Below are 25,418 nucleotides of genomic sequence, written 5' to 3'. Positions count from 1 at the left end.
TTATCAATAGTTCAGTCAATTGGATATAGTTTTTTATTATTCATCTGGTCAAAACATGTATAATCTATTGATCTGCTAAGCTGAAAGGAGGTGATGTACGCATTTCTGCATAATCAAACCTGGAATAATTATAATAATTCTCTTTTCGAATATCTTAGACAATAGACAATAGGTGCAGAAGTAGACCATTCGGCCCCTCGAGTCTGCACCGCCATTCTGAGATCATGGCTGATCATTCACTATCAATACCCAGTCCCTGCCTTGTCCCCATATCCCTTGATTCCCCTATCCATCAGATATCTATCCAGCTCCTCCTTGAAAGCATCCAGAGAATTGGCCTCCACCGTCTTTCGAGGCAGTGCATTCCACACCTCCACAACTCTCTGGGAGAAGAAGCTCTTCCTCAACTCTGTTTTAAATAACTGACCTCTTATTCTCAATCCATGCCCTCTGGTACTGGACTCTCCAACATCTGGAACATATTTCCTGCCTCAATCCCATCAAATCCTTTAATTATCTTAAACGTTTCAATCAGATCCCCTCTCAATCTCCTCAATTCCAGCGTGTACAAGCCCAATCTCTCCAATCTCTCTGCGTAAGACAGCCCTGCCATCCCAGGAATCAACCTAGTGAATCTACGCTGCACTTCCTCAATTGCCAGAATGTCCTTCCTTAAACCTGGAGACCAAAACTGTACACAGTATTCCAGGTGTGGTCTCACCAGGGCCCTGTACAAATGCAAAAGAACATCCTTGCTCTTGTATTCAATTCCCCTTGTAACAAAGGCCAACATTCCATTTGCCCTCTTAACTGCCTGTTGCACTTGCTCATTCACCTTCATTGACTGGTGAACTAGGACTCCTAGGTCTCTTTGCATTTCTCCCTTACCTAACTCGACACTGTTCAGACAATACTCTGCCTTCTTGTTCCAGCTTCCAAAGTGGATAACTTCACATTTATTCACATAATCTTGGAGACCTTTATATTGTCCCTAAAGTGTGCAGCCCAAAATGGGAAATGGTGAACTGGATCTTGTGATTCTTACCCGCTTGCATTGCACTGATGGCACAAAGGTTAAGTTAACAAGCTATTAATCTTGGGGCCAGGTCACAATCTGGAGATGTAAGTTTACATTCCATCAGGACAACTAGAATGTTAAGTTCAGTTACTATTCTGAAATGTGGGAGGGGATAAAAGGAGCGACTAATCTTAGTAATAATGTTGTGCAAAAATAAAAATTGTATTGTCAAGTGAGCCCCGGAGCTCAGTGAAATACAGTAATTTCCTTGCCCAACTTAAGATCCCATTGTCTCCTAGCATCAGGTTGGTATCAAAGAAGCCAAGAGCTTTTCCCTTCTGCCTGTATCCTTGCACCTTTAGTGAGACAGGATGCACTTGGGGATTTTGATGGAGGAGTTTGGTCATTTAGCTACTATTTGACTTGTCTATGGGAAAGCCCTTCCAACTTAGACAAATCCCCAAATGTTTTTGAGGACTCTGTACGATCAACTGAGGTTGGAGAATATTTTAAATCCAATTCAGAGCCCAGATTGTTTCTAGGTGATCCATCCAGTTTTATTCTGTTTGAAGCTAGCAATAGCAATCCAACTGAGCACTTTGCCTGGCCAATTCAAAAGGCAGTTAAGACTCAACCACTTTGGTAAAGTCTGGAATTACAAAAATACCAAACTAAATAGGATGTCAGATTTCCTTCCTTTAAGGATATTTGTGCCGAATAGATGATCCATCTTGACATCCTACTGAGATCACAGATGATGGTCTTAACCTCCTTTGATTTGCATTGCATGGTGTCAAGAAATGGAGCACTTGCATCCAAGAGCTAGCCACGTCTCTAGCTAAGCTGTTCCAGAACATTGGCATCTGTCCAATAATATGTATAATTGCTAAGGTTTTGCTCATAAAAATGGCCCGTGCTTCAACAAAATATGGGAACTATCATCAACAATGCTCTCAAGGAGCACTTACTACCTGTTTCTCCAGACCTCCTCATAACCTGGGTCCAAACATGGACCAAAATAAATGTGGCAGCTTTAGAGAGGGTGTAGAAGAGGTTTATCAGGATGCTGCCTGGATTAGAGATCATGTCTTATAAGAAAAGATTGAGCGAGCTACTGCTTTTCTCTTCGGAGTGCAGGATGAGAGTTGGCTTGATAACGGTGTATAAGATAAGGAGCTTAGAGTGGACGGACAACATATTTTGCTCAGAGTACAATGACTAATACACGAAGGCATAATTTTAAAGTGATTGGAGGAAAGTATGGGGAGATGTCTTTTTAATTCTTTTACTTAGTGGTAATACCATGGAACACACTACCAGGGTTGGCAGTGCAGGCAGATACGTTAGGGACATTTAAGAGACTGAGATGGGCACATGGAGGGTTACTTGGAAGGGAAGAGTTAGATTGATCTTGGAGTTCATTAAAAGGTCTACACAACATTATTGGTTGAAAGGTCTGTACTGTGATGTACTGTTCTACAAAAGCTGACAGTTACTGTCTTTATTGTCAGAAGGGCATTTGAGTAAATACGGCAAATTTAAGTTAATTGATGCAAGGGAAACTAGTTGAGCAGTTGGGTCATACCATGCATGAAAATGGGTGATTGTTGGAACTCAAAACCTGATTGTAGAAGTTCCTTAAAATATTGTCCATGATCCTGACATCAGTTGCTTCAGTAGTCTTCCTTTTATTATGTCACAGGTGGGGTGTGTTGATGGTGCACAGAATGGTCATTTGCATTCATCAACAGGTGATGCAGCCCAAGCCTTTCATCATCTGCAAAGTGCGCATGTGGCTCCAACTCTGAAACTCTCCTTCAGTCACCTAACCTTTTCCCTACACTACCAGCAAATGCCCCCCCCCCCCTTGCACTTTTAACATTGATCCTCTTTCCTTCCTCATCTGTTCTGATACAGGATCTTGACCCAAAACATTGCCTAGTCCTCTTTGCCTTCTCAGAGCTGCTTGACCTGCTGTTCTTCCATTGATTTATTTTTGCTCTGGATTCCAGCATCTGCATTCTCTTGTTTCTCCAGGTCTCTTAACTGTTGCTTTTTGAACAGCAACTTGGGGTTTAGTGACTACCCATTATAGGTGAGGTAATTCGTCTTTATTTTCAATAGGCAAGCATATTTGGAATATTGATTAACAATTCAAATAACTGTTGATTCTATTGGCATGGAAAATTCATATTCTTTTCTCAATTAGGTATGCACCATCAAAGAGGTGGCACATAGACACAATAATGAAAGTCTTAACAACGGTAAGTGTGATCTTGGCTTAAACCAGGGAAAGGGAGGATATGTTCCTAGAAACGTCTGTTTTGTTTTGCATTAATATAAAGCCACACCATCTGCGCATGTGTCAAAAACATGAAAGAATTTAAAAACATGTTTATTTTGCAAACAAATTCCTGAAGAGTGAATTTATTCCATATCTTGAATTATTGGGTAGTGATCTGTGAATCTGAAAGGGGGTGAACTTCCATTACCTGAATGGCTGTAACATGGGTGTCACTCTAAGCTGGGCTATTTTTCCACATTTGTTTGCAAAGGTTCACAGATAACATTCACAAATTCTAATGCTTAGTTTGTCCAAGCTGCCCGTTATTTTTTTTTATTGCTACAACAAAATGCCAAAACTGCTAAAGTTGGGGAAATTGAATTTTCAGCATTTGGAGAAAGTGATAGGAAGTTCATAATACGCCTAGTATTATGTAAACTAACAATGACAGCAAACTAAGTAAGGGTAGAATAAAAGATTTTTTAGTAACATGTTTAGTGATGAATGAATAGATTACAAGATTTACATTTGATAACAGTTTGCTTTTCAAGTTCTGGAATATGATGTAATGGATTATAGCTTTAGTGACCTGGGTATAGTCTTTATCCTCAGGTCCTGTCTGTGCGAAATTTTCATGTCTGTGTTGGCACAGCAGGTAATGCTATTGTATGACTCCTGCACTTGAGATTAAATCTTGATCTAGGATGCTGTCTGTGGAGTTCGCTCATTCTCCCTATGATCATGTGTGTTCATTGGATGCTCTAGTTTTCTCCCATTTCCAAAGACATGCTGATATAGCTGACAATTTTAAAAACCTCTTGGTGTAAATGGGTGGGAGGAAAATTGAGGGATGTAAAGAGATTACAGAAGCGAGACTGATGGGGGAAAAGCTCAGATGGCATAACACGATGGGCTAAGTGATCTACTAATTTGCAAGAAAATATTGTATGTTACAAAATTTGAAAAAGGACAATTCCTTGCTTGTGACATCCTGGGGAAAAAAGATAATGGTTAGTTGATGTTCCCCACAGCAGAGGGTGTGGGAGAGAAGGGACACGTGTGTGATTTAGATTCAACTATCCCATGTCATGGGTGAAGAGCTCAACCGCATCTAGATGGAAATTTTTTTTAAATGATCCCACTTTTTTGTTGTGAATGTTTAAACCCTGAAGTTCCAGTCATACTTATCTAACGATTATCTACATAGCACACAAAAGACTGATAGAGTGCCAGAATTGGAATGGTGTCACACAGCAACTTCACTACCTGCAATGCCAACACAGATCATGCAAATCTCAGTGATGTCAGGTACTTCAAATCATTAAAAGGAAGAAGAATACAAATGTTAAGAAATTGCTAACTGAGCAACTGTACAGAGAAAAACTGAGTTAAGATAGATGACTATCCAGATCTGACACAAAATTAAATTATTAAATTCAGGATTGAGCCCCCAAAGGGCCACAACATTCCTAGATGGAAGGGGAGGTTCTGTTCCTTGAGCTTGCATTGAGATTTGTTTGTAAGAAGCCAAAAATACAAGTCAGAGTAGGAAGGAGAGTTCAAGTGACATGAAACTCTTTCCTTTCATAAGTTAATTGTAGAAGAGTGTGTTAAAGAACAAGCTAGAGAAGCGTAGGGAAAGAATTCCAAAGTTATGATCTAAATGGCTGAAGCCCTAGTTGAGAGTTGGACAAACACACTACCAGTGCTGGAGGAACACCTGTTCTTAGGCTTGAGATGGTTAAAAATATCATGCATTCAGTGTGTCAGTGCAAGTTTTAAATTTAAATAGATGACCATAAATTTTAAGCTAAGTATGTACATGACCATGGTTTCATTCAGGACAGAATAATGCTTCTATATCTGTAACTTTTATTTCATGTATAATGTTTTTTTTTCTCTCAAAGTTTTAAGTTTGAAGTACAACTTATATGAAGAATATGCTACCAGAATTGTAAAATGCTTTGGTATTTTTTCTTTGATTTTAGGCTGGAAGTTATGTAAGAGATGATGCGGTGCCTAACTTGATCCAGTTGATAACCAACAGTGTAGAAATGCATGCATATACAGTACAGAAACTTTACAAAGCCGTCCTGGAAGATATCTCTCAGGTACAATGTGTTAGATTTGAACTTCTTCGTGATTGATAGCACAAGCATCAAAAACTAATTTACATTACTGATTGAAGCAACTTAGGTGTTTTATTTTTGCAAGGGAAAATAGTGTTTTTAAAAAACTTGTAGTTATTTTGTCTCATTTCTATACTTTACCCCATTATGATAGGCTAAATTGCTACAGGGAGCTGATGTTTGACACTTAGGCACTCTAATTGTAAAGCTTTGGCAGCTTTGTCTTCAAATTTTAATTCCATCATGCAACAGAATGAGATTCAAATAGCTTTGCCCAGTAGGTTGCAACTGAATTCTTCCTTTGTAGCACTGTTATATTTTTAAAAAAGGAACATTGAGAAAAATAAAGTAGGTTTAGATCAGGGATTCCCAACCTGTTTATGCCATGGACCAATACCATTAAGCAAGGGATTGATGGACTCCAGGCTGGGAACCCCTGACTTTAGATTCTCCCTTCTCTTGCACATGGTTTGCCTCTTAGCTTGACCTCAGGGTCACTTTTGTTTTTAATACAATGCTTATTTTCCGCAGTATCAGTCCACTTAACTCTCTGCTACTTTGTCAACATTTAAGATTAATTTTATCAATTAGTCTTAAGTTAATTTCCATTTAGATCCTGGGATTTCAGAAGTGTACGGTAAAAGCTCTTATCTGGGATGCACCAGTGTCAGTTAATCATATGCTCTGGCTAAGCTGATATTCACACTCAAGTTTGTTATCTATACAACCAAATGAAACTATATTCCACAGACCACAGTGCACCCACAAAACACATGTCACACACAGAACATAACACAAAATATTACCACATAATACATTAATAAAATATAATTCAAAGCGCATGCAGGTTATCAGTATAGGAAACAGCTTGCTGTCCGAGTGACCTTGGTTGTATTCATTAGTCTCACAGCCTGAGGGAAGAAGCTGTTACCCAGTCCTGATGTTCCTGTACCTCCTTCCTGACAGTAGTGCGTCAAAGAGTGTGGCCTTTTTTCTGTGTTCCAGGGTTTAGTAGAAATGTTCTATCTTAAGTGCTGGTTGAGCAAGCTTTGCTACAATTTAATATACTTGTATTAATGTGTTTGAGTTACATTTTCACTACTCACTTACTAATATCTAATTACTAACTGCTAATTTCTAACTACCTAATTATTCATTATAGCTTATCATTGTTCATTTTTTTCTCTTTCCTACTCCTCCCATTTAACTCTATGCTAGTTATTAATGTGCAGATAACCACTGATTTTTGTGTATAGACTGGTCAATAAAACTCTAAAATGATATACTTCATTGTTAGGCTGGAAATTTTGTAAAGCCTTCATATTTCTAAAATGCTTTGAATTGAATTACTAGGAATAACCATTTGGCCATTGGAAGCCAAATGACTGAAAGTGCTAAGCTGCTGAATTTCAGAACTACTATATTGGTGGAGGCATTTTTCATAAATTTTGCTTTTATCTGTTAAATCTTTTCTATAGTTATTGACTACATTCCCTGTACATTGCTGATTTTCTTTCTTTTTAAATCTTTATTAATTTTCAAATACATAAGCATAATAACAGTAGTATAGAGAGATTGGGATTACATTGTTGGTAAACAGTATACATGAGTAAAAGCTATAGATAACACAAATATACTAAGCCTCACAAATCTTAATGTAATTAAACATGGTAGGAAAAAAATGAAAACATGTCAAAAAAAAAACCCAAATTAGAAATTAAAAAAACCGAAACTAAACAAAGCTGGGCTATTATATTACATTGGATGCAATCAATAATGTCAATAACTCTGCTCCTCTACCAAATATGTAAGGTTAATAGAAAGGATTCAGAAAAGGTCAAGTTACATCATATGAAAGTGTTGAATAAACGGTCTCCAAGTTTCTTTGAATTTAACTGAAGGGTCAAAAGTGACAATTCTGATTTTTTTCTAAATTTAAACAAGATATAGTTTGGGAAAACCATTGGAATGTAGTAGGAGGATTAATCGCTTTCCAATTCAATAAAATGGATCTTCTAGCCATTAATGTAACAAATGCAATCATCCGATGAGCTGAAGAGGATAAATAACTGTGTTCCACCATTGGTAAGCCAGAAATTGCAGTAACAGGATGAGGATTTAAATCAATACTCAAAGCTGTTGAAATAATATCAAAAATGTCTTTCCAATGTTTCTCCAAAAGAGGGCAAGACCAGAACATATGACTGGATTTACCTGCTGAACCGTGTCTATGCCCACCTGGACAAGACGGCAAGCACTGTGAAGGTCATTTTTTTGACTTCTCCAGTGCATTCAACACCATCTGCCCTACTCTGCTGGGTGAGAAGCTGACAGTGATGCAGGTGGATGCTTCCCTGGTGTCATGGATTATTGATTACCTGACTGGCAGACCACAGTATATGCACTTGCAACACTGTGTGTCAGACAGAGTGGTCAACAGTACTGGGGCTCCACAGGGGACTGTCGTGTCTCCCCTTCTCTTCACCATCTACGTCTCGGACTTCAACTACAACACAGAGTCTTGCCATCTTCAGAAGTTTTCTGATGACTCTGTCATTGTTGGATGCATCGGCAGGGGAGATGAGGCTAAGTACAGGGCTACGGTGGGAAACTTTGTCACATGGTGCGAGCAGAATCATCTGCAGCTTAATGTGAAAAAGACTAAGGAGCTGGTGGTGGACCTGAGGAGGTCTAAGGCACCGGTGACCCCTGTTTCCATCCAAGGGGTCAGTGTGGACATGGTGGAGGATTACAGATACCTGGGGATACGAATGGACAATAAACTGGACTGGTCAAAGAACACTGAGGCTGTCTGCAAGAAGGGTCAGAGCCGTCTCTTCTTCCTGAGGAGACTGAGGTCCTTTAACATCTGCCAGATGATGCTGAGGATGTTCTACAAGGGTGTGGTGGCCAGTGCTGTCATGTTTGCTGTTGTGTGCTGGGGCAGCAGGCTGAGGGTAGCAGACACCAACAGAATCAACAAACTCATTCGTTTGGCCAGTGATGTTGTGGGGGGTGGAACTGGAATCTCTGACAATGGTGTCTGAAAAGAGGATGCTGTCCAAGTTGCATGCCATCTTGGACAATGACTCCCATCCACTTCATAATGTACTGGTTAGGCACAGGAGTACATTCAGCTAGAGACACATTCCACCGAGATGTAACACTGAGTGTCATAGGAAGTCATTCCTACCTGTGGCCATCAAACTTTACAACTCCTCCCTAGGAGTGTCAGACACCCTGAGTCAATAGGCTGATCCTGGACTTATTTCCATTTGGCAGGATTAACTTATTATTTAATTATTTATGGTTTTATATGGCTATATTTCTTCACTATTCTTGGTTGGTGCGGCTATAACAAAACCCAATTTCCCTCTGGATCAATAAAGTATGTCTGTCTGTTATATGATTAAAAACGAGCGAGCTTATCTTTAGACATGTGGGCCCTATGCACCACCTTAAATTGTATCAACGCATGTTTAGCACATATAGAGGAGGAGTTAACTAATTGAAGAGTTTTCTCCCATTTCTCTGTAGGTAAGGAAAGTTGAAGATCCTTTTCCCATTCATTCTTAATTTTATCTGATATACCTGGCTGTATTTTCATAATCATATCATAAATAGTTGCTATTAAACCCTTCTGATAAGGATTTAAACCTAAAATTTTTTTGGTGATATGAGTTGGATATGAATTCGAAAAAGTATGTAACATATTATTCAATAAGTTTCTAATTTGTAAGTATCTAAAAAAAAAATAAGGGACCTGGGCAGATTATATTTATTAGACAACTGTTCAAAAGACATGAAACATTTATCCAAGAATAAGTCAGATTTTATTTCTATCATCAGAATATTTCACCTCATTCCAGTAAGCTTTGGCGAGCTGGTTAATGGTTTCCATGAAGATCTTTACTTGTGTTTTCACTTAATCATTTGGTGATACCTTGCAAATATTCTGCTTCCGATTTTCCCATTGGTTTTTCATGTAGATTACATTTTGTTTATCTTTAGCTCCACACTTGCAAATGGAGGCTTGCCAAGGTGTTTTGAAAGCCTAAATTATCTACATATTGTCAAGACTTCTATAAAAATTGGAATGTTTTTCTCCTTTGTATAATAGTTGTTGTCAAGTAGAAATTTCAGTCTGCTTGAGTTAGGTGAAGGAGCCTGTGACTAGTGAAGAGAATTGAGTTCAATTGACCATTCAGTTAATTTCAGTCAACTTTAAATTTGAAATGTTGCAGTGTTATCTAAGTAAACGGTGACTAAATTTCACACAGGTTCTAATTTAATACTTACTGTCCATTATGCTGTTAATAGAAACGTAGAAAATAGGTGCAGGAGTAGGCCATTCGGCCCTTTGAGCCTGCACTGCCATTCAGTATGATCATGGCTGGTCATCCAAATCAGAACCCTGTACCTGCTTTCTCTCCATACCCCCTGATCTCTTTAGCCACAAGGGCCATATCTAACTTCCTCTTAAATATAGCCAATGAACCGGCCTCAACTGTTTCCTGTGGCAGAGAATTCCACAGATTCACCACTCTCTGTGTGAAGAAGTTTTTCCTCATCTCGGTCCTAAAAGGCTTCCCCTTTATCCTTAAACTGTGACCCCTCATTCTGGACTTCCCCAACATCGGAAACAATCTGCCTGCATCTAGCCTGTCCAATCCCTTTAGAATTTTATACGTTTCAATAAGATCCCCCCCTCAATCTTCTAAATTCCAGTGAGTATAAGCCTAGTCAATCCAGTCTTTCTTCATATGAAAGTCCTGCCATCCCACGAATCAATCCAGTGAACCTTCTCTGTACTCCCTCTATGGCAAGAATGTTGTTCCTCAGATTAGGGGACCAAAACTACACACAATATTCTAGGTGCGGTCTCACCAAGGCCTTGTACAACTGAAGTAGAACCTCCCTGCTCCTGTACTCAAATCCTTTTGCTATGAATGCCAACATACCATTTGCCTTTTTCACCGCCTTCTGTACCTGCATGCCCATCTTCAATGACTGGTGTACAATGACACCCAGGTCTCGTTGCATCTCCCCTTTTCCTAATCGACCACAGTTCAGTTAATAATCTGTTTTCCTGTTCTTGCAACCAAAGTGGATAATGGTTAAGACAGCAATGAAGGTCCTCCATATCTGGTGGTGTTCAGGGTTTCTTTCATTTCAGTAGCTTCCTCTCATTTTTAACTATTGTCAGTCATGCAAGTCCTGGGTGGAGACTCAGGAATATCATTTCATTCAGATAGAAAAGGATTCTTCATTCCAGTTTCCATAACAATTTTGTTTCACTAGTCAGGGTTGTTAGCCCTGAGCTGAGCCCCCGAACTGGAGGTCTGATGATCCACTCTGTATGGCCCCTAATCTTTGAACTTTTTGGCATGGGTGACCCTACCAAGAGCCAAACCATAAAACCTTGACTCCAACCAGCATTGTTCTCTGGGTCATCAAGCCACACAGGCCTCCAAACCATGACAATGTTGTGGTCTTCTTGGAGGTTAATTTAATAAATGACTAGTAAATTTGCTTTGCTAATGTGTTTTGTGGATATGTGTATTTCAAACCATATTAGTTACTTTATTTTTAAAAATTATAGTATGGGATTATTGCGTGATTTGTATTATAGGGCAATTTGAATCTTGTGATTTGGTTTAAAGTATTTGGTATAGGAATCCCTTCTCAGAATCAGGTTTGTTATCACCAACATATGTCATGAAATTTATTGTTTTGTGGCAATAATACAGCAAAGCATAAAAGTTACACTAAGCTTAAAAAAAGTGTAAAGAGGAATAGTGTGGTAGTGTTCATGAACCATTCAGAAGTCTGATGGCGGACAGAAAAAAATTCTCCTAAAATATTGAAGTGGGTCTTCAGGTTCCTGATTCTCCACCCTGATGGTAGTAATGAGAAGAGGGTGAAGGGGAATGAGAGAGTGGATGAGTGGGCAAAGAGGGCATTAAAGAAAGAAAATACAGAAATGCACATTAGTATCAGCAAAGCAGAGGCTATGTGTGTAATCTGGGAAAGAATCAACCAAATGTGGCAAGAAAGATGGGACAGGGGAAAGGGAGGCATTTATATCAAATACAAAAGAGTGTTACAGGTACTAGGGTGGCAGTGGATGCAAAAGAGAGGAAACTGTATGGACTAGGTTAAGGCTGGGGCACTGTGCACTAAACAAATCACTGAAAGTGATAGGGAAGCACCAGACAGGATTGTGTGAGGAATGTCAGGAAGAGGAGTCAGTAGAACATGTAGTTCTGAGTTGCAGGAAGTATGGGATACAGAGAGAGATGATGAGAATTACATTAAAAGGGTTACTGGGCATGGGTGAGAGAGCACAGGTACGGGTGCTTTTAGCTTTATTAAGGGATACAGGGTTTTTTAAATGTAGGATATGATGGATAAGCAGGAGTAGGGTTACTCGGATGGCCTAAGAAGGAAGGACGAAGTGTAGATTAGGGTGGGTAAGTGTGTGTGTGAATGGGTGAAGGGATTTAGAATGCAAGTCTATCGTCTGATCCACACTCCAGAGCAGAAGGTGGCGGTAATGCACCATTAAGCTGGGTGCCAACCACCATAAAACAAGAAGGAAGGAAGGAGAAGGCAGCACGTATTCTGATATAACTTTAGATGAGGTTGCTTTCATCATGTATTCCTGTTCACCTGGTTATGAATATTTGGATGCTGCTATTGGGACCAATTCTTGTTCAATATTCACTTTATATTTGTAGGTGGATGAATAATAAGAGATATCTATTCTATGTTATTGTATGCTCTTTAGATTTGATGCGTAGTTTATTGTATCTGAAAAGGTGCTGAAGTTGATTGATCTTAATTTGGCATTTAATAAATTAACATTGTGACTAGAAAAGGTTTTAGTTTCAATTTTTAAATATATTCAAGTTTTATTAACTGATTATTTTACAACAGCAACCTCTTGTACAAGTGGGTGCTTGGTGCATGGGAGAGTATGGTGACCTTTTAATATCTGGCCAATGTGAAGAAGAGGAGCCTATTCAGGTAACACTATTTCAAAGCAGCTATTCAAATAAATTTCATATGAATCATTGAGCTTGGAAGTAGCATAAGAGCATTCTGAAATACTGAGTAGCAGCCACATGGCCTAATTAAAAATGGAAGCAAAATTACAAGTTAGAAATGCACAGCAAATTGAATTCCTGGTGTGTTTCTGAAGTATATTTACAGTAGAAATTTGGTAGTAGAAATAGTGACTGTTAAGTCAGTTTTGTGATTTCGTATCAGAATCCCTATAGCAGAAATCTAATAAACTTTGAACGAGATGGTAAGCTAGCTTCCAGATTACATAAGCTAAATTTTAGACGTTCTCGATTTTTTTCATAGATCCTGTAGATACTTGAATAATGAAAAATGTATGTCCTGGGCAATTTGACCAAAAGAGCTATTCAACCGAAACATACTTTCCAGCAGGGGCTCATAGTCCTTTATGTTATAGCACTTCAAGTGCACATTCTAATACTTGTTAAATGTTTTGAATGTCTCTGCAATCCTTTGAGATGGTAAATGACACTAATGTTTTGTAGATATACACTCAGTCACTTTCACTCTCGTCCATTCACTAGCTTCCCATTAGTTCTATGTTCCCTTAACATTGCAGTTTCCTTAAATGCATTGCTTCATGCTGTTCTAGAGCAAATTCTTGATGCTATTTTGTCCAACATTTTTGCAGTCTGAAGATTCTTATATTATCTGATTTTTTTTTAAATTGAATCTTTGTTTAGCTCTAAATTGTTAATGGCTAGGAGTCAAAGCTAAGGACTATCTATTGAGCCTTCCAGCCACAAATGCGCCCTTTTTAGCTTTTGCTTCATTCCACTGAGCTAGCTTTGGATTTAGTTTGCCATTCATTTTTGGATTCTATAGATTTCCACTTTGGTTGCCAGCCAGCCATGTAGCAATTTATAAAATGGTATGACAAAATCTACTAAACCAAATGTAATGCTCCTTGTTACCTGCTCAAAAGGTGAACAATGAACAACTTACTCAAGTGCTGTCTTTAATAAATGAGTTCTTGATTGATCTGTCTTACTGTGGACAAAGTTATGCTTTTCTAAAATGGTTTCTAATAGTTTGTCCATTACCCAACTTAAACTTGCCTATTATTCCTCCTCTCTTAAACAATTGTGCAACATTAGCAATCTTTGATGTCATCTCTAGCTAGAAAGAATAGAAAAATTGGAGTCAGTCCTGTTTCCCCTCTTTCCTTACCAGCCTGTCTGGGATGTATTTTGTCCAGTCCAAGGTGTTTATTTTAAAAGATGATGGACTCCTTAATTCGTCATATTTTCTGTGTTCATCTCATTGAAATTTCACACGTGTTCAAAAATAGCTTTGTTCCAGTTCATTTGTATACACGAAATTCTACAGATGCTGAAATTCTAATGTAACATCTACAAAATGCTGGAAGAACTCAGCAGATCATGCAGCATCTAAGGAGGAAAATGAACAGTCAATGTTTCATATCTCCTTATGAAAGCCTCGGTCCAAAACTTCAGCAATTCATTTTTTTCCCACGGATACTGCCTGATCTGCTGTGTTCATCCAGCATTGTGTGTGTTGCGTTGACAGTTTTTTTTTTAATAACCTTTCTCTATTTTTCTAATTTCCCCTTCATTTCCTTCCTGTTTTCCATGTCTGCCCCGCTTTCCGATATGTGAAAGCATCTGACATAAGATTGTTTTTTGCTTTATCTCATTTTCTATGCATCATTTCATTCATTTGGTCCTGAATTTGTCAAATGAATTTAGTCTTGCCAAATTGTTCTTAATCCAATTTGAACTCTTACTCCTGTTATCTTTGTCCTTTCACTTAGATATAGCATTGTTTTGTTTATTAGATTAATTTTGATTGGGGGAAAGAATAGAGATACACATTAATACACTATTTCAACTTGTGTTAGAGTTTGTTTAGAGTGAATCTCTCAGTGAATTTTCCCCCAGCAGGTGACGGAAGATGAAGTTATGGATGTTTTAGAAAATGTACTACAGTCTAACATGTCAACGTCTGTAACAAGGGGCTATGCTCTCACTGCAATTATGAAACTAAGCACAAGATTTACTGTAAATGTGAAGTAAGTAACTTTCTGGTAAAAGTAATGAAAGTGGTGAGGAAAATTAGTATTTATAAGTATTAAAATGACCCAGTTTTGTTTGCAAGCATGTATATATAGGTATAATATATCAAATCATATTTTTCAGTCGAATCAAGAAGATTATATCTATCTATGGAAGCAGCATAGATGTGGAACTTCAGCAAAGAGCTGTTGAATATAATGCACTTTTCAAAAAATTTGATCACATGAGGTAAGTGTAATCTGCAAGTAATTGGATGAGTTTGAAATGCTCAGTTAAAATAGTTTGAACATGGTATTCAAGTTTTTTGTAGCAAGTAAATTGCTTACTTAGGCAAAAAATAGCGCTAAAGTTACAGAATGAATGCCAACATTCCCAGTAGTCTCTATGTTGATCCAACAGTTTGTTTTATTGAGATGCAGCACTGAATAGGCCCTTCTGGCCCTTCGAGCCTATAATATTATTAAACCACATACAATTAATGTCCAAATCAACTTGGCAAACTAGTTAATTTTCAAATAATTAACAAAGCAAAACTCTAACAAAAAACAGTCTAGCTTGTTCCATAATCCTGCAGTTTATTACTTTTCAGTTGGTTATCCAACTCCCCTTTGAATGCTTCATTCTGCTTTCATTACTCCTCTTGGCTATGCATTCCTGACTTTAACCATTCCTTTTGGAAAAGAAATCCTCATATTAGCTTTTATTTTCATTTTGTGCCTTCTAGTTCTCAAAACCACCAAGGAGAACAGTTTCTGCTTTTGTTTTTGTAAAAACCCTTCAATATTTTGTTCATCTTCATCATATATCTGTACTGCCGTCTTGGTTACAGGATAACAGTATGTGAAGTGTATGAATAGTGGTAATCACTCTTGTGTCATATCTTCAGGGACCTTTGTTCTCTCTTCTTGTGTCTCCATGGGTTTCCAGCTGCTTTGATTTCCTCCTACATCCCAAAGACATGTCAAATCTGATAATATAATTAGCTGTAGTGTCAGTAGGTGATGAAAAGTCATAAAAGTGGCTTAATTAAGAAGAAAAGTTGAAGTACGTTAAATACTCAACTGGCAGTTATTATTACAAATATGCAGAACCAAATATTTCTGAAAGTTTCCTTTACTCAGTGCAAGTTGACCTACATCTTATTAAGCACTGGGAAGATGAAAAAAAAACACAGAAGCTACTTTCTGGCCAAAGTGGTTGATCACGGATGTAGCCTATACATGAATGGAACCAAAACTAAAATGTGGATGAATCAGTCAAAACAATATTTGTGAGCATCTTGTGCACAAGGCATAATTTTGTATAACTTTGGCCTTAGTGTAAGGAAGAGTGTCAAGAAATTTTACAGAGAAACTAAAGAATCACTGGATTTCTATACCGACTTTATCTCATCTTGATGCAATACAGCAAGAAGGCCTTTTTAAGCAATTGAGTTGATGCTGTTCTTTCCTTGGCTGTACAGATTTTTTTTAATGTAATGTATATTTTCAGGATATCTATCTTTAATGTCAATCTGTAATATTCTTAAAACTTAGTGTGTAGTCTTTGTTATCCATTAAATTAGTCATGTTTGTTCCAAGTTGTTCTAAATTCAGAACATTTTCACATCAGGAAGGTTACATTGCCAAGTTGCTTGCATATTATAATGAATGTGCTATTGCATCAAATACCTTTCTAAATTTGATCCTTAGACTATATATATAATGTAGATATTTAATCAGAAAGAAATGACTTATTGAGATTAACTGCATATTGGTAAATTACAGTACAATCTTAATTTTTCATTTTCAGGGCAAATTTGCTCTGTTGCCATACTATATATAGTATGTATACTCTATATAGTCATACATAGTACATAGTTGATAATTGTGAGGAATTGTGCAATGCTGTGTAAGTAACTTGAAATTCTAAAAATTTGTGCACAATAGATCTGCACTGCTAGAACGCATGCCTATAATGGAGAAGATAACAACTAATGGGCCTACAGAAATTGCACAAACTAATGGAGAGGCTGAACCGATAATAGTGGATACTAAATTAGCATCTAGCACCCCTCAGCCTTCTAGCCAGGTACAACAAAACTTTGAGAGTGTATGTTTATATTTTGATCTTAATATATAATCATTGTGTTTGTGGAATCCATTTATATTCTGATAATACCGTTCATGTCAGTATTTCTAAGTACTGAAATGCTCTGCATGGCATCAAAGTGCCAGCAACAAAATGTAATAAATATTTTGACGTGGTTTAGATGCACTTTTTAAAGAAGAACCAAGCGTAGTATAGCATGTCATATTGTATGTTAATTTTCTATAGATATAAAACTACATTTGACATAATTTGATCTATTTAAGGTGATGAATTTAAGTGGCAGGTCAGAAAGTGAGGGTTGATTTCAACGTATAACCAGAGAAAAACAATCTAAATTTTTTCTTGTACATCAGACACTTTTAAGATTTAACATCTGAGATGTTTTTCATGTTATCTGTGGTCAGAGCAATGCAATTCTCAAGAGAGTCAGGTTTTCCTATTTTATTAATTTGCATCTTGAGATTGATTTTTGTAGTGAGATGAATGATCCTTGGCACAAGGGTAAGATTCAACATATAAAAGTCTGTTATACAAAGTTCAAATGAGCTATTCGGAAGTGGCTGCGGCACAGTTGGGCATGAGGGGATATCAGGATTTAAGATTGCTTAATGTTGTACACAAGTGTAAAGGAAAACAAAATAATTGTTACTCTGGATCTGATGCAGCACAAAAAACATAGGAACACAAGAGTAAAAAGTAATAGATTGAAATACATAAGACAGTTTGTATACCTAGATTGATTGTACATAAAGTGATGCTCACTACAGGAGTATGTAAGGTGACTGACAGGAAATATTAAAGCAGTGGTGGTGGGTTGGTTAGTGATTGGAGGTGTTGGTCAGCCTTATTGCATAGGGAAATAAACTGTTTTTGAATCTGGTCCTGGCATGGATGTTATATAGCTTCCTCCCTGATGGGAGTGGGACAAACAGTCTGTGAGCAGGGTGAGTGATTCATGATATTGTGCTGGCCTTTTTCTGCTACCTTCCTTAGATATGTTCTTGATGGTGGGTAGGTTGATGCCAGTGATATGTTTGGCAGTTTTGATTACCCATTGCAGATCCTTTCTGTCTACCATAGTGCAGTTTCCATACCGAGCAGTGATACAGCTTCTTGGGATGTTTTACTGTGTGTCTGTAGAAGGTCATGAGTACTGATATGCCTAGTCTAGCTCTCTACTGCCTCAAAGTAGAGGTGTTAGTGAGTTTTCTTGATTGTGTAGGATGTGTTCTGAGATGTACACTCCCAGGTATTTGTATTTACAGTGATCTAATATTTACTGCCCAAACTTTAATGTAACCTCTAAATTTTTATTAGAGAGTGTAACTCTGTACATTTCAGGATTGGGGTGGGCATTGGATGTGAGTACTTGGCTTCTATGATCCTAACTTGACTTCCAGTAAGATGGCTGCATGCTCTGTAGCGACTTCTCCAGGGCCAACCAAAGGTGGTGGTGTCTTAAGCTTATTTTTTACGATCACAAGACCCTGCTGGACATCAAGAACTTCAAAGTACTACAGGTCTATTCCATCAGCGAGTTGCTCATTGGCAGAGAAACTGAAGGAGCTGAATTGGGCATGGATTATGTTGCTGTCTGTGTTGCAGAGTCGGAGTCGGTATGCGAAGGAGATGTGCAGTCTAGCAGCAAGTGATTGTCTTAGTCACTTGTGATTACAAGATCCTGTTGGACTTTCTTAATGTAGAATGCTGCAGATCTAATTCACTGATTTTGGGGTTAATGGTGGGGGTGGACGGCTGTATGTGACTTGTGCTGTGATATGATTGTTTGTACTGGGTTTTCCACCTTGGCCCCAGAATAATACTGTTTTATTTGGTTGTATTTATGGGTATTTGTGTATGGTTGAATAACAATTGAATTTAACTTGATTAAATTGTATAGGAATTTTTTTTGTTTTCCTGATTTGCAACAAATTTAGTTACATGAATCTTTAATAAAAACTACATTATTATTACCATAACGTTCATTTTGAAATTTAATGAAACATTAGCTAACTTTAGAGAAGTTATAGCTTTCTCCATATTGAGTGAGTACAGATTCACTTGAAGTATTGTAAAATGTAACTTGCTGTTTGGGTAAATTATAGAAGGCAATCTAAGGGACACAAGATATCAAGTATTTGGATAAATGTGTCCTGATCATGCATAGTCAATCTGACTTTATGTGTGGAAGGTCATGTCTAGACAATATTGTAGCTTTTTGAGCAGGTTGTGAAGAAGATTCATGAAGAAAAGTTGGCGGAGGTTGTCTACGTGGACTTTTCCAAGCCCTTTGACAAAGTTCCGCATTGGAGGATGGTCCAGAAGGTTAAGTTGCTTGGCATCCAGGATGAAATAGTCAATTGGATTCAACATTGGCTTAGTGGGAAAATCCAAAGTGGGTAGTAAATGACTGTCTCTGTGACTTGTGGTGTCCCACAGGGATTGCTTTTAGGTCCGTTGTTTATCATCTATATTAATGATTTAGGTAATGTGGTAAACTGCATCAACAAATTTGCAAATGAAATCAAGATTGGGGATGTAGTGAACAGTGAGGAAGGCTATAAAAAGCTTTCAGTGTGATCTGGACCAGATGGAAAAATGGGCTGAAAAATAGCAGATGAAATTTAATGCAAACAAGTGTGAGGAGTGGCACTTTGGAAGGGCAAACCAGGATAAGATTTGTGCAGTGAATAGTAAGGCACCAAGGTGTGTTTTAGAACAAAAGGTTCTGAGAATACAGATCCATCAGTCCTTGAAAGTGGCATCAGAAACGGATAGTGATTTAAAAATCAGGCCACTGAGTAGACAAGTTGAAGTTATATAAGATGTTGGCTGAATTTCAAGTGTGCATGCAGTTCTGGTCACCTACCTATGGGAACGATATCAATAAGCTTGAAAGAGTGTAGATTAAGTTTACAATGATGTTGCTGGGACTTGAGTTATAGGGAGGGTAGGATTTTTTACCCTGGAGAACAGGAGAATGAGGGGATATCATTTACAAATTTGAGCAGTGTAAGTGGGGTGAATGCATACAGGCTTTTCCCCCTCAGGCTTAGTGAGACTAAAATATTTCAACTTTGATTCTTAACTGGTAACATCTATTTAAGGGGAATCTAAGAGGGAGCAACACTCAGAGGGTGGTGAGAGTTGGACCAAGTTACCTACAGAAGTAGCAGATGTGGACTGAATTGCAACATTTAAGAGAATTTTGAATGGGTACGTGGATGAAAGCACTGTTGTTCAAGTGTAGGCTGGTGGAACTAGGCGGGTCAGGCTAGCATGGACTGAATGGGCCATAGGGCCATCTTTCTGTACTGTAGTGCCATATGACTCTTAAAGTCAAGTCAAACAGAATTTGTAGTTCCTTTTGGTTGCGAAAGATTTTCATATGTACTATTCTGATTAAGAGCTTGTAACCTTTGGCGTTTTGCAGTATGAATTTTAAAACGTTTAAGTTTGTATTGTGATCTTTGTAATTGACCAGTGATATTGACTCAACTGTCTCATGGTATGAGTTATGCAGTTAATTAAAAGAAACACTTTTGAACTAGCAGAGGCACAAATATATCAAACCTTGAAATGGACTGTGAAGTGGGTGTTGAAGGAATTTGATACCCATATTCATCAGCTCAGTGGGCCACCATTCTACAGTTTGGAAACATTATAATCAAATTAATTACCTATTTCTGAACATGAAGATGTGTTCAATTTGATTTCTTTTTCAGGCTAATGACTTATTGGATTTGCTTGGGGGAAGTGATGTGACACCAGTGATTCAGACTCTCCCACCCAGTAAACCAAACTCAGCTGGTGGAGAACTTCTAGATCTGCTAGGAGGGCTGGATTTATCAGGTTAGCTTCATGTGAATTTTTTCTAGCCAAGTGTAAGACCCAAAGAACTTTGACATTTTGCATAATGGACACCATGAGCAGGTTTAAAAAGTTATTACAAATAATTTAAACATCTAGATAATGAAGAAATAAGTAGATAATTTGAATTGTACTTCTTTCAAGCTAAAGATAAAGAAATTGAGGTTTATAGATGAGCTGAATGTAGTGGGTGAAGTTAGATGGAGGAAATAAACAAGTGACCGAAAGATCCTTATCAGAATGAAATAACATTTTGAATACAATTGTATGTTTCAATTTAAAGCGAATATAGTGTGATAAAACACAAACATAATGGGGAACTTGTAATATGATTTCCATGAGAAGTGCCCTATTTTAAATCATGAGTAAAGTGTTCAGAAAATTGGAGAGAAGATCCAGTTTTATTCAGGATTATTCTGAGGAAAAATCCTGATTATTGGATCCTACTGCATACAAACTAGAAATTCCCATTGCTCTTCATGGAAGCTTTGAGCTCATCCATACACTGGATGATCTCCTTCCATGACAGTTCTCAAGGTAGTTGTCTGTTTCAGGTGTCTTGTGTCTGGCATATGAAGGAAGATGCTTCCCCAGAGAGTAACTAGGGCCTTAATGGCAGGAAGAGGATTGACATTGTATTCATTATCTTCCACTGAATTTGGAGGTTTTTGTGAAACCTTTGTGGTATTTTTCTAGGAGACTCCTTAAGATTCCTTCTGTAGGTAGTCAGAAGGACTAATGTTAGACTGTCAGGCTTGATCTTGTATCTTCAAATGCCATTTCAGGATCACCTTTAATATCACTGGTATATGTGGTGAAATTTGTTTAGCAGTTATCAGTACATTGCAATACATTAAAGCTATAAATTACAGTAAGAATATATAATAGTGCAAAAAGAGGGGGGAATGTGCAGTAGTATACATAGGTTCATTCAGAAATCTTCATTCAGAGGGGAAGAAGCTGTTCATAAAGCATTAAGTATGTGTCTTCATACTCTTGTATCACCACCTTGAGAAGTAATGAAAAGAGGGTATGTCTGGGTGATGGGGACAGGGTCCTTGATGATAGATGCCACCTTTTTGAAGTATCATGTTTTGAAAATGTCTTCTATGCCAGTGAGGCTAGTGCCTATAATGGAGCTGGATGAATTTGCAACTTCCTGCAGTCTTTTCCAATCCTGTGCACTAGCCTGTCCATATCAGATGGTGATGTGCTGATCCCTAAATGGGGACTTGTGTGTGTTCTCTTGACTTACCTTCCTGAAGTCCACTATCAATTTCTTGGTCTTACTGGCATTGAGTGACAGGTTATTGTTGGAAGACGACTCAACCAGTTGATCTGTCTCACTCCTGTACGCCTCTGCGTCACCATCTGAAATGCTGCCAACGATAGTTGTGTCATCAGCAAATTTATAGTTGCCATTTGATCTGTGTCCAGCTGCGCAGTTGTGGGTGTAGAGAGAGAGAGAGAGAGAGTAGAGCAGTAGTCTGAATACATCCTTGAGGTGCATCTATGTTGATAGTCAGTGAGGAAATGTTCCTTTAGATCTGCACAGACTGTAGTCTCCCGGTGGGAAAGTCAAGGATCAAATTGCAGAGGCCCAGCTTTTGGAGCTTGTTGATTACTATTGAGGGCATCATTGTGTTGAACATTCAGTTGTAATCAATAAATAGCAGCCTCACATAGGTATTGCTATTGTCCAGTGATCCAAGGCCGTGTGGAGAGCCAATGAGGTTGCTTTTGCTGTAGACCTATTGTGGCGATAGGCAAATTGCACTGGTCCTTGTACAGGAATTGATTCTGGCCATAACCAACCTCTCTAAGCACTTCACAGTAGATGTGAGTGCAACTGGGCGATAGTTGTTGAGGCAGCTCACCCTGCTCTTGTACCCTTTTGAGACTGATGGGAACCTCCAACTGTAGCAGTAAGAAATTGAAGATGTCCTGGACACTCCCACCGGTTGGCACAGGTTTTCAGTGCCCTACCAGGTACATCATTGGGCCTGATGCTTGTGAGGGTTCACCCTCATGGAAGATGTTCTGACATTGAAATCAAGACACAGAGATAACAGGGTAACCAGATGTTGCAGGGATTCACACAGGTGTAGTTTTATTCTCCCTTTCAAAGCGTGTATAAAATGTGCTGAGCTCATCTGAGGGTGAAGCATCAAAGCCGTTCATGATGTTAGGTTTTACCTTCTAGAATATAATGGCCTGCAAACCCTGCAAGAGCTGACATGCACCTGATTCTGTCTCTCTTTGTTTTCTCTCTCTTAAGATAGCCTTCTGTAGATCATACCTGGACTACTTGTATAGTTCTGGATCACTGGTGTTGAATGCCACAGATTTAGCCCTCAGATTAGCCTCTCCTGGTTTATTCATGGCAGTTGGTTTTGTTATGTCTGGTATGTTCTTGAAGGCATACACTCCTCCACACAGGCCTTGATGAAGTTAGTGACAACTGTAGCATATTTGTTCAGGTTTAAAGATGAATCACTGAATATTGTCCAGTTCACTGACTGAAAGCAGTTCTGTAAGTGCTCTTCATCTTCCTTAACCATACCTTGGCCCCCACCAGTTTCCTCATTAGTGCTTATACTTTGAGGACTGTCAGAGATGCTAAACCCCATGATAAGTTTGATCATGTCTCACCAGGAACCTTATTTGTTGGAGCAGTGTGGCACAGTAGAGGCAGGTTGGCAGTACATTTGGTCTTGCGGGTGTCACGTGCAAGACCCATCTTCTCATCTTGACCTGTAAGTCTGCATAGATGAATACTGACTTCAGTTTTAGGGTGTTATTGTCTTAGTTTGAACAGTTCCCCATAAATTCAGAAAATTAGCACCATTTCTGGAGGTAGTTTGTAAGTGTGGTGTAAATTTGCAGTGAGAAAGATTGGGACAAGTGACAATGATGCAGCCTTGTTTGAAAGCTGTCTTCATTGAAATTGGTTCTGGAAGAAACTGTTAGAATCATAGCTTTTTCAAAAATCAAGTTTTATTGTCAATGCTGAAGTACATGTATACACAGATGCTATGAAATACCTCATTTGCAACAGCATCAAGGCAGCTATTGTGAAACAAATGTAGGTGAATTTCTGTAAGCCATATCTGAGTGTGCCTAATTCCCCTTCAAACTGGTGGAGTTGAAGGCCATGGTGATACTCCACAAAAGGTATGGGCAACTGGTTCGTTTCGGGATGGGCTGATAGCATAGCGGTCAGCATAACACCATTAAAATGTCTGTTACCTGGGTTCAATTCCACTGTTGTCTGTAATGGGTTTGTACATTCTTCACGTGACTGTTTGTATTTCTTTCAGTTTCTCCCAATTTCCTGCTACATTCTAAAGCCATATGGGTTCATAGGTTAATTGGTCAGCAAGGCTCATTAGCCTGGAAGGGGTTATTACTGTATCTTAAAACATGTTGGTTATATCATTAATCTGGTATTTTTCAAGCTATGGAAAATCATTCAGATCACTTACTGCTTTTCTGAGCATTGCCTTCAGTCCCATTTTCCCCACTTGTTTTTCAATAACATGTTCTTACATGTGCATCAGCTCTCCCTAATTTTCTTGTCATTATATTGTAGTTACCATCAAATCTAATTTGTCTCCAGGTCAACTGAATTGTTTGTATTTGCAGGTGGTACAATGCCATTAAATGCCCAAGCTCCACAATTTTCACAGACACCACTTCTGTTGGATGGTTTAGCGTCTCAGCCAGTCTTCAATGATTTAAGTTCGGGTAAGACATTTTTGGATTTCAAATAGATGGTCAAGTTTTATTTGTTACTATTTCACTATCCTACTCAGTTTAGGGGTAGTTGGGAATAGTGAGTGGTTCTGATCTAGCAAAGAACCTCAGATGTTATGAATTATCTGAAAAAAAATGTTCTCCAATCAGTTTCTGTTTTTATTACCAGTATCTGATGGGAAAGAATAAATGGGAGAGGTAGTTAAGGTCTAAAATTGTTCATCTCAATATTAAGATTGTAATATGAAAAATAAGAAATAAGTTGGGTCTGGACCTTGGGCTTGAAGTGAGTGACATTGCAAGTGTGTGCATTGCGTGTTTTCTTTCTGCATCATGTATCCTGGCAAAATGTCAAAGGTTTTTTTTCTTTATATACAATTAATCAACCTTTTATAGCAGTAAAAAGAAAGCTTTGGTTTCCCCTGTTGGATGGAGTGGATTGACCATTGCCTATGCTTATGTTTTTAACCACTCTTAAGTTACTCTGTGTTGAATTGTAAGCAAAAATATTAAACAGTACTGATATCTGCAGTAGATTTGGTCTCGTCATAGTTAACACCTGCTCTCACAAGCAGACTAACACAAGACTTCAGACAATATGATGGCATAAGTACCTTAGTCAAATACTAACGTCATTTGCATTATATCATCCAAACAAGGCTACACAGTTATCCAATCAGGTGTGTAATGACAGATACTGTCAGATTACTAGCCTGACAGTTGCCTGACCTCGATTATTTCTATCAAACTGACCCCAAAAGATCAATATCATCAGTAAGATCGCCACAAAATAAATTTATGTCGAAGCCCTTTATGAACACCACAAAGCTAGGTTTTCTTGGAGACATTGCCTGAGAAAAGCTATCATTTTCAACAATAAGAGCTGCAGTTTGTCCACAAAATGTGCATTGTGCTGAAGTCCGTTGTAATTGATATGACTTTTCTATTCAGCAAATGAGGAAGTGTATTGAGGATGACCAACCAGATGTTAAATCTGACTTTCATTTCAAATGCATGAAATGTTAAATTCTTCAAAAGGCAAATATTTAGTTTCCTTCAGTTGAACAGTAGATTTGATTAAATTAGAAGTTGCAGAAGGGATTTTTTTTACAGTTGAGTCATCTAATTCTCTGGAAATTCACTACAGC

At 38.1% G+C, this 25,418-nt stretch overlaps 1 protein-coding gene across 3 annotated transcripts in view; it reads left to right on the top strand.

The window, feature by feature from the left end:
* Positions 1-25,418, top strand: part of ap1g1 (adaptor related protein complex 1 subunit gamma 1) — an 88,802-nt gene that overhangs the window by 50,119 nt on the left and 13,265 nt on the right. For 2 of the 3 annotated variants that reach the window (XM_059993006.1, XM_059993008.1), the window contains 8 exons: positions 3,228-3,282; positions 5,291-5,413; positions 12,371-12,460; positions 14,419-14,549; positions 14,677-14,781; positions 16,482-16,623; positions 20,370-20,496; positions 24,160-24,261. In XM_059993006.1, coding sequence (XP_059848989.1) covers positions 3,228-3,282; positions 5,291-5,413; positions 12,371-12,460; positions 14,419-14,549; positions 14,677-14,781; positions 16,482-16,623; positions 20,370-20,496; positions 24,160-24,261 — 875 coding nt within the window. The remainder of the gene's footprint in view (positions 1-3,227; positions 3,283-5,290; positions 5,414-12,370; positions 12,461-14,418; positions 14,550-14,676; positions 14,782-16,481; positions 16,624-20,369; positions 20,497-24,159; positions 24,262-25,418) is intronic. The other variant, XM_059993007.1, reaches the window with a different exon arrangement.

This window comes from Hypanus sabinus, chromosome 17 (assembly GCF_030144855.1).
Source record: "Hypanus sabinus isolate sHypSab1 chromosome 17, sHypSab1.hap1, whole genome shotgun sequence".
Lineage (NCBI taxonomy): Eukaryota > Metazoa > Chordata > Chondrichthyes > Myliobatiformes > Dasyatidae > Hypanus > Hypanus sabinus.
The sequence above is the reverse complement of the archived record's forward strand: the minus strand, read 5'-3'. Positions and strand labels throughout refer to the sequence as shown.